General features: G+C 34.0%; 1 protein-coding gene across 1 annotated transcript; it reads left to right on the top strand.

Moving 5' to 3' along the window:
- On the top strand, positions 5624 to 6067 carry LOC105172317. The gene is made up of 2 exons (XM_011093700.1): positions 5624 to 5851; positions 5915 to 6067. Exons 1-2 carry the CDS (start codon positions 5624 to 5626, stop codon positions 6065 to 6067), a joined length of 381 nt encoding a protein of 126 aa, XP_011092002.1.

Raw genomic sequence — 10645 nt, forward strand, 5'->3', positions numbered from 1 at the left:
TTTATTTTATAGGACTAAAAGTATAATTTTGTTGGCAACTTTTATTACTTATTCATGGCATCTTGGAGGTTGTTTGTTGGGGTAGTTTGATAGTGGCCAAATTGGTGCATTTGGATTCTTGGGTGTTTATGTTATAAACTGAAAATACAGACATCATCTTGTATAACTAATAGTTTTATAGGTTACTTGAACACTACCCAATGAGGATTTATCCCGAGGCATGTTCGTTATCTGGGGGGCTTAAAGCAAATATCAAAATTTAATACTACAGTTAACAGCCCAAGAAAAATCTTCTTTATATTCTTTGATGAAATTAGACATGCGCAATGCAGTATACAGTAAAACCTCTATAAATTAATAACTTTGGGACCATGAAATTTTATTAATTTAGAGAGATATTAAATTATCGATAAATTAATATTTTATTAATTAAAAGAGAGACTTTTTAAATTCAGCAAATTTAGTACATATGTATTGAAAATAAATAAATTCATATATGTTTCATTGATTATATTCATGCAACAATGAACTATTATATTCATAGACACATGTATCAATTCATTGGAATTACTTAAATATACATGTTTATATTAATTCATTGCACTTAAATAACTATTATAACCAATTAAATATATTCATGCATGATGAATGAAACATATACTACATAAATCTCAATATGATAATAAAATAGTTCATAACACCCAACCATGTCTTCTCATCTAAAAGGCATCGCAAAATCATCCATGAATGATCAAATGCGTAAAGCATTACAGATTTCATATTTTAGTAAATTATCATAATATTTATAATTGTAATATTTATGAATTATTAATTTAGAGTTTTAATGGGACCTAATATTTATAAAGGAATTTTCTGAAAAATTATTATTTTATTATCTTATCGAATTTGATGATTTTTTACAAAGGCCCAAGTCGGGACCGGAGGATTTTATTATTTTAGAGAGTTTATTAATTTATAAAGTATTAATTTATAGAGGTTTTACTGTAATTAGATAGACTAGATACATGTTTTAGAAACATAAACTTGAACATGAAATGAAACGAGGGGATAAATATAATAGGTGAACATTGACTTACAATTAGTAGTGGGTGTTCAACCGAATTTGGAGTTTGCAAAAATAATTATCCGACTAGAAATAGGGACAAGTGTTTGAATATTTACGACTTGTGAATATATATTTTTTTATTTGTGCATATGTTTTTTAATTTGTTTTGGATAAATATCTTTGATTAATGTTTAAATAATTACGTAAACAACCTAGCAGACAAGAATAATCATTCTTTGTCAAATAAAATAACTATCAGTTATCTAAATCATATAATCCAAATTGTCAAATAATGAAAAAACATAATTTTGATGTGCTAAGTTATACAATTATGTTCAATCTACTTTATCCTAACATAATCACTAATAGTTAAATCTATCTAGTCCTTTAACAACAGAGTAACAACCATACCATTGCCAAGTTTCAGGACCGTTTGCCTTAGCCTACTACTCTTTTTCACCACTCGCAAACTATTTGCAGATATGAATTATACAACCACCAATACCCAAGAAATATTATAGTAGTCATGTTAAGGCTCAATAATAAATTATCTCTTGACTATAGAGGACTTTGGGACACTCCCTCTTCTATTTTTCATGGCAATTAATGCAAACATCTTTTGAAATCTATGATTGTCGAACTGCTTTCCTCTTCTCTTTGCCCATGCCCAGTTGGGTAACAGGAGCGCTTTGAGCGTTTGCAGTAGCCGATTCTGTCTTATCCTTCTTCCTTTTTCAGCATACGGTTCTTTTGCCTTTCGCTTTTGAGGTCGAAGCTTCCCCTACCAATACCGACGGCGCAGACTTTTCAATCGTTGCCTTGTACAGGACCAAAATGTTTATCAACTCATAAAGGTCTTTGTCAAGACCATTCATGTTATAGTTCATGATAAACGGGTCAAAGGAGGGAGAAGAGATTGATGTATCATGTCAATATATGTCTCTTTTTCAAGATCAACTTTGATGTCCTTGAGCTTCTCTACAAGGGATAGCATCTTAACCCCATGCTCCTATGCAGAAGACCCTTCAATCATCTTGACATCGAAAAATGCTTTTGTTACAGCACATCTAATATGCCGGTCCGAAATCGAATAAACCTGGCCCATGCGGAGCATTATCGATTGGACATCATCATACCTATCGTACTGTTTCTAGATGTCATTGGCCAATGACGCTAGTACAATACTGTGAACCTTTTGGTTGTCCTCATGCCATTTCTCAAACGTCAAGCGTTATTCGCATGTGGACCCTTCCGGCAAGGCCCGAGAAAGAGACCTATCCAGCACATAGGTCTGGTTCTCAAAATCTAGAATAATCCTAAGATTTTGCAGCCAGTCATTGTAGTTTGTTCCGTTAAATTTTATTAGCCTCAATCATTTATAGTGAGTGGATTCTGAGACATCTACATCAAATGTAAATAGCAATTTAATAGATTATTATAACATTAAATATCAAGTTTAAGACTTGATCTTCAGTCATTAATCCGTTCCACTATTTCTTCAAAAAGCCCACCACTCTCAATTGGAGTTTTCGCAAAACCATTTCCTAATGGGCTTGGAGTCCACAAGCGCAATTCTCCATACCCCAGTTTTACGATTCACACAGGAAAAGGCTTTTTGGGAGGTAACCTATACCATTCTCATTAATTGAGATCCCGAAGTTATTTTGCCTCGCTTCTTCACATAATCTTGAGGACTCCAAGCGAATCACGCTACTCAGCGTTAGGCCCGACCCATCAACCAAACGAATATCTCAACTGCTGCCCCCCAGGACTCGTGAGATAGAAAAAATAGGAGTATATTTCATTCGTTTACAATAATAGTGTAGCTTTCTTCCATTCCAAAGCTGCCACGACTCATGAGATCATTAATGGGTGAAAGTAGCATGCACACCACATTGTTATTGATTGAAGGATTGGATTTAATCAAACCATTTGAATTTTAATCCATTATCGGCCTAATATTTAACTTGGACCATCTAAGTTAGAGTTTAAGTTTGTTGTGACCGAGACCTCATTACTATAAGATTTTTGCATGCATCAGTTTTACTCATGGAGTATAAACAGATGCATACCAAACACATCATATTTCAAATATTAAAACATATACTACATGCAAAAACGTGCCTAGCACGCCCTTGTTGGATGATCACAAGCCCAATCCTGAGTGACCCACCGAGCATCTAGTCAGTCTATGGTCAATCTAGGATGTAGCCCGACTATTACAAAATAGTAACTAAGTATCATTCTAATGGACCTTCCTCTTTGTTATTCTTCCATCGTGAGCTCCGTCAAATCGACCTAGACCTTCATCTCCGTAGAAGCTTACATTTATTTAAAATAAATGAAACCTCACATTCCTAACTACACTTATTGCAACTGAAACTGGAAATCCCAACAAAAGTTAGGGCGGAGTACAAAAGGAGGGAGAAAACAAGCCTTATTATTTCAAGGCTAAAAATGGAAAAAGGAATTAAAACAAAGAGCATGCAGACATCACCCAACATAAAAGTAAACCATGCATTTGGCCAATGGATTTTGTGATCATCCCCATTGTTTATCCAATAAATAATAATTAACACATTTATACCAAATATAAACATGCTAAAAAAATAAATACAATCTATGCATTTAGCAATAGATATCCAATATCAAATACCAAAAATATAATTAAATACAGAAAATAACACACTAATAAATTAAAAAATGAATATCATAATACATCCGATGTATATATTTTTTTTGTTTGGAAACCATTTTTAAATTAATTGCATAATTTTAATTTTAGAAAAATTCAATTTAACCAAAATTAAAATTTTCCAAAATTAATAATTTCAGAAAATTAGCAGAAATGAGAAAAATCAAAATTTTCAAACAATTGGATTTTCCTAATTTCTATAATTTTTCTGAAATTATTAATTTTGACTAATTAATTTTAGTTAAATTAGATTTTTTTAGAATTAAATTGTGCCATAAATTAATTTGAAAATAATTTTCAAACAAACAAAAAAATTGTACACTAGATGTATGGTTGATATCCATTTTTTAAATGCATTATTAGTGTGTTATTTTCTGCATTTAATTGTATTTTTGGTACTTGATATTGGATATTTATTGTTAAATACATGAATTGTATTTAGTTATTTAACATGTTTATATTTGATATAGTGTTAATTATTGTTTATTGGATAAACAATGGGGATGATCACAAAGCCCATTGACCGAATACGTGATTTACTTTTATGTTGGGTGATGCCTGCGTGCCTCTTTGCCTTTATTCCTTCTTTTGTTTTTAGCCTTGAAATAATAAGACTTGTTTTCTCCCTCCTTTTGTACCCCCCAACTTTTGATTGGGGTTTTCAATTTCAATTGTAATTAGTGTAGTTAGGATTGTGAGGTTTCATTCATTTTAAATAAATGTATGCTTCCAAGGAAATGAAGGCAAAAGCCCGTTGGACGGAGCTCACGATGAAAGAAGAACAAAGTGGAAGGCCCATTAGAATGATAATAGGTTAATATTTTGCAATAGTTAGGCCACACCCTAGATTGACCATAGACTCACTGCGGGCTCATTGGGTCATTTTTAGGATTGATCTTGTGATCATCCAACAGGGGCATGCTAGATTTATTTTTCATGTGGTGTATGTTTCAATATTTTAAGTATGATGTGTTTGGAATGCATCTGTTTATACTCAATGATTAAAACTAATACATGCAAAATCTTAAAATGACGAAGTCTCGGTTAGGACAAACTTAACTCTCACTTGGATGGTACAAGTTAAATATTAGGCCTATAATGGATTGAAGTTCAAATAGTTTGATTAAATCCAAGACTTCCATCCACAATAATATAGTGCGGATATTACTTTCGTCTCACGAAGGGAATATACTGCTGTTTTCCTGTCTCACGTGTCGGGGCGACAGTTGAGATATTCATTTGGTTGATGGGTTGGGCCTAATGCTGAGTAGCATAATTCACTTGGAGTCCTTGAGATCACGTGAAGAGGCGAGGAAAAATAACTTGGGGATCTCATTGGATGAGAATGGTATTGGTTACCTCCCATAAAACTTTTTTTCGTGTGAATCATAAAAGCGGGGCATTTAGAATTGTGTTTGTGGACTCCAAGCCCACTAGAAAATGATTTTTCGAAAACCCCACTTGAAAGTGTGGGCTTTTTGAAGAAATAGTGAGACAGGTTAATGACTGAATACCAAGTCTTAAACTTGTTATATAATATTACAATAGCTACTAAATTTCTGTTTACATTTGATGTAAATGTTTAAGTATTCACTCACTGCACTTCTTGAAACTAATAAATTTAACAGAACAAACTACAGTGATTGGCCACAAAATCTTATAATTGTCCTAGATTTTGAGAATCAAACCTATGTTCTGGATAGGTATCTTCCTCGGGCCTTCCCGGAATGGTCCACATATAAAGAACGTTTGACGTTTGAGAAGTGGCATAAGGACAATCGGAAAGTTCTCAATATCGTACTGGCGTCAATGACCAATGACATCCAAAAACAGTATGATAGGCATGATGATGCCCATCGATAATGCTTCGCATGAGCCAGGTTTATGCGGTTCCTGACCGGCATGTTAGATATGCTGTGACAAAAGCATTTTTCGGTGCCAAAATGATTGAAGGGTCTTCTATACAGGAGCATGGGGTTGAGGTGCAATCCCTTGTGGAGAAGCTCAAGGACTTTAAGGCTGATCTTGGAAAGGATACGTACATTGACGTGATCCTTCAGTCTCTCCCTCCTTCCTCTGACTCGTTTATTGTGAGTTATAACATGAATGGGCTTGAAAAAGACCTTCATCAGTTGATAAACATGTTGGTCTAGTACGGCGCAACGATTGAAAAGTCTGCGCCGTTAGTATTGGTAGGGGAGGCTTCAATCTCAGAAGCGAAAGGCAAAAGGGCTGGACGCTCGAGGAGTAAGAAGCGTAAGACAAAATTAGCTATTGCAAGGGCTCAGAGTGCTCTTGTTTTCTAGCTGGACATGTATAAAGGGAAGAGGAAGGCGGTTCGACAGTCATAGATTCTAAAAGATGTTTGCATTAATTTTCATGAAAAATAGAAGAGTAAGTGTCCCAAAGTCCTCTATAATCAAGGTATAATTTGTTATTGAATCTTAACAGTATTGAATACCAGCTGTAAAAACTCATATCTGCAAATGGTTAGCAAGTCTTGAAATGGTCCTAAAACTTAAAAATGGCAGGGTTATTGCAACTGTGCTTAAAAGACCAGATAGGCATAGCTATTAGTAATCTGTTAGGATAAAGTTCATAGGATATAATTATATAACCTAGCATGATCAAATTATGTATTTTCATTGTTGGACAATTTGGAGTACGTGATTGATCAATGATGCTTATTTCATTTGACAAAGAATGGTTATTCTTGTCTGCTAGGTTGTTTATGTAATTATTTCAACATTATCTCATAATTAGATTATGAGTGCTCAAAATAAATGGTAAAAATAGATTATCAAGATAAACTCACAGATCTAACATGTGAAGCTAGGTCACATTTCTCTAGTGATAAGGAAACTGGTGAATTCAACGAGTTTAGAAATAGACAAGTTGAGTCTACAAGCTTGGAAGTCCTTCCTGAGCAAGATGAGGGCTGAGAAGCACTTTGTGGGACAAAGTGTGCTTGCTAATAGTCTATTCGATTGGATCTAATTAGACATCTATGAGTATGAATACACAGAGCCAGAAGGGGGTTCACAAGTCTAAGGACCTTTGGAAGGTTCAAATAATTAGACTTGAAGTGGAGAACCAAATTGGTTGCAAAATTAAATCCTTGATTGAATCGAGGTAGTGTGTATTTAGTGGGGGTTCTTGAAGAGTCTGACGAGAATGGAATTCTCACTCAACAGAATCCATCTTTGGAGTGCCACAATTGAACGGTGCTGTGATAAGGGAGGGATCGAACCTTGTTGGACTTGGTTCGACTGTTCTTTCACTGAACTACCTTGGCCCATGTGCCATGGCAAGCCTGTTTCCACAATGTACTTTAGTATATGGGATGGTCTAGTATACATTAAGGGACTAGTGGGAGGCAAACTAGGTTTGTACAGGTTTACTTGTTATCCTAAGGGAAATTGAATTTTGAAAAGAGTCGGTATGATCCGAGAATGTGATGGAACCGTGAAATAAAAAGAAATTTAAATTGTCCAAAGGGGTGTTCCATTCGAAATTCTCTAGCGTTCGGTGTCTGTCAAAAGCATAATAATAAACATATAAATATGCCAAACAAGTAGCTAGAGGATGAAACTAAAAGCATAAAACATAACATGAAATTTTATCTTTTTGTTTTTTTAGAAAAGTAGCAACGTGCATTGTTCCCTTTATGTTCTCCCATTCCGTTCACTTGAGAATTCAAACTAGAATTCCTCTAAGTTGTCCACACCATAAAATAGAAAAGGTATAATTCTTTTTCTATTGCTAGATAGAACAGAGAACAAGAAGAAAAACAACTCCAAATATAACACTATTGTTTAGTGCTTTTGGATTGTTTTATGTTTAAACTTGAATTCAATTCAATATTGAACAAAAGGAGAATATTTTTGGAGAGAAAATTTAGAGCAAAAGTTCTTGGCTTAGGAGGAGGTTATGTTAGATGTGTGTAGTTTTGTATATTACATACAATTGAATCCGAAATCCAATAACTACTATGTTTACCTCCAAGACAACCTTTACAACCACATGCATATAACCTCAGATACTCCTCCATTATGTTCATCATGGTGAGGAGTTTCAACTCCTTCTTAAATTGTTCCAACCACCCTCAAATGGGCTTGGACTTCAAATATGCGCCTGGCTTGATTTAATCAAATTAAATCAAGCCCAACCAAAGTCCATTGGACAATAATTAATTAAATTAATTTTAGCTCAACGAAATCCAAGAATTCATTTAATTCAATTAAATAAATCTAAGCCTAAATACTAATTAATTGATCAATTAAGTAAGCCAAACCTAATAAATTAATCCAATTAATTTAAAGGTGTTAAGCCAAAAATTAATTAATCTAATTAATTAATTCTTGAGTCATCCATAAAATCGATTATTAAATAAATGATCCAATCATTTATATATTCTCATTGAATTAATTTAATCCAATTAAATTAATTCATTTCTTCTCGAATTAATTCCAAATTAATTCCAACCATAGTGATTTTTGTGTGACTCTTTAGGTTTCCGCTTGTGTCCAGCATAATGATTAATTAAATCTAATTTAATTAATTTATTTTCAATCAACCATTAATCGAAAATTCCCGTCACCACATAGCACTAGAGACTAGGTGAATGTTGGTGTGAATATTTAGGCCTCCGAGTGCCATACGGGTACGGTCCTTCCATCATCCATCTCCTGATCCAAGTCTAGGACATGAAATTGATCGTCTGTTTCCATCCTCGACTAGACACTATGCTCGTAACTCGAAATGCGTTTGCTCTATTGGTTGACGTAGAAAATCATTCTCGACTCAACCAATCGTTGTGGCCACAGACTCTAAGAGCACGAACCATCTCAAAGCGCATAAGAGAATCGACTGTCATATACTGACAGGTGACGGATTCTAACTTGGAACCCACCGTCGTCACTACATATTCTGATTGCACTGAAAGACTTGTAGTGACCACATCAAAGATACAGTCATCTTTCGTCAAATCCAAGATACAACTATCATATGCATGCAACTACCATGGTTCCTCAAGTTCCGTATTAAACGGAGCCAGGAAGATCTAGTCATACCGATCAAACCTCTAAGGCTTTCATATGACGACTTCCCGCGAGTCAGTTTAGTCAGCTTGACAACTTTGTCAACCACCCACTAAAATTGTATAGACGTCCAATGTCTGTTGCCGATGAAATACAACACTCATCCAATAAATGCAATTTTAGTGCAAGTCTCAATAGGACTTTCGATGCCCAATCTCGAGGTCCCGACTTGTAACGTTTCAAACCTAACCTTTAGAAATTAGTTTCATGGCCATCATCCTATGCGCAACTCAACTACATAGGCTGTACAATTTGGTTTGTGGTCTTTGTTGTGATGTTAAGCATATAAACATTGTTAGAATAGGTGACCCTTGTAAACTATTATGCAATAACTCAATTTTCTGTAATATTGTTCAGTGAATAAAATGAGTATTTGCTATTGGCATTTCATTTGTTGTGCTCATTACGTTTATATTTGCGTTTCTATCAAACATCACAACAAAACCCACAGGCCACCTTGAACAACAGGGAGCCTAAAAGTTCACATAGATTTTCGCCTAGTCTCTATTGCCATGGACGTTGCTAGACAACCAGCCATGATGACGGGCTTTTTTGATCAAAGGTTGATCAAGAATTATTAATTAAATTGAATTTAATTAATAATAGTGTTAGACAGTAGCCCAACTCTAGCTGAAAAATCAACCTAAATAGTCGTACACAAATCACCAAAGAGGGACGAGAAATTAATTCCGTTAGTAATTGGATTACTTACATATGAGAGGGATCCATTGGATGGATAAACCAAATGATAAATTGATTGGATTAATTAATATTGGGCTTGCCCTTATTATTTAATAAGTTCGATTTATTATTTAATAAAGACTTATTGGATTCATATATTTAATTGGATTAAATACATGATAGACTTAATTAAATGGGCTTTAATTAAATTGAACTTAATTAATTGAGCCTAGTATTTTAATTAATTAAAATCGGCCCAAGCCCATTAATTAAGTTGGTGGAAATGAATGGAAAATAAAATTATTGACTAACAATATTATTTTTTGAAAATGCCATGTTAGTCATCCTTTGTTTGGAATAAAGGATTATTACGTTATGGATGGTTAAATAAACCTATATGTTTTAATGCATCCACTGAAGGTATATATATTTATATATATGTATATTAGTTATTTGGAATAACTAATGATTACATAACAAAGTAAGAAAATAATTTTCTCTCTTTCCACTCGGCTGAACCCCCCTCTTGTGCACACTTAATGTGGTCTTCTCCTCAATTCTTTTCTTAGCAAATTGAATCTAGGAATCCGAAGTTCTAGTATGGTGTGGACGCGACTTTAGAGAGTGTCTACGTTGAGGCCTTGGGTGAACGAATCAACGAAGGAAGTTCGAAATAAATCAAGAAAAGTAATTATTGATTTAAGTTTTTTGTTCCTTTCGTTTTTCATTCTACCAATAGCTCCGTTAATTTTATTAACTACATCAAATAACCGGGAACTCCAAGGGTACATCCCTTGGAATTATGGTTTCATTGCGATTTCACTTTATTTTAATCGGTTCTGCTTGCGCGTTCTCGCATCGATCCACTCACACCTCGTGGTGCTGTTTCTAGTGGTATTAGAGCCCGGTTCGCTGTAGTGGCTACAATTTTGTGTGAATAAGCATGACAATGTATTCTTTATTGCTTTTAAATTGTGATATATTTTTTGCTTATTCTCGGATAATTATATGAGAAAATTAATTTGTTTAAAATTTACAATTTTGGATGTTTTAAGTATTTTATGAAAATTGGATTTTCTGATAAAATACTTGTTTTAATTTTAG

The sequence above is a fragment of the Sesamum indicum genome, linkage group LG10 (genome assembly GCF_000512975.1).
Source record: "Sesamum indicum cultivar Zhongzhi No. 13 linkage group LG10, S_indicum_v1.0, whole genome shotgun sequence".
Taxonomy (NCBI): domain Eukaryota; kingdom Viridiplantae; phylum Streptophyta; class Magnoliopsida; order Lamiales; family Pedaliaceae; genus Sesamum; species Sesamum indicum.

Coding starts and splice junctions, on each gene's coding strand:
- LOC105172317 (XM_011093700.1), top strand. CDS start 5,624: ATGCTTCGCATGAGCCAGGTTTATGCGGTTCCTGACCGGCATGTTAGA. Junction 5,852..5,914: donor CTTCCTCTGACTCGTTTATT/GTGAGTTATAAC, acceptor ATGTTGGTCTAG/TACGGCGCAACGATTGAAAA.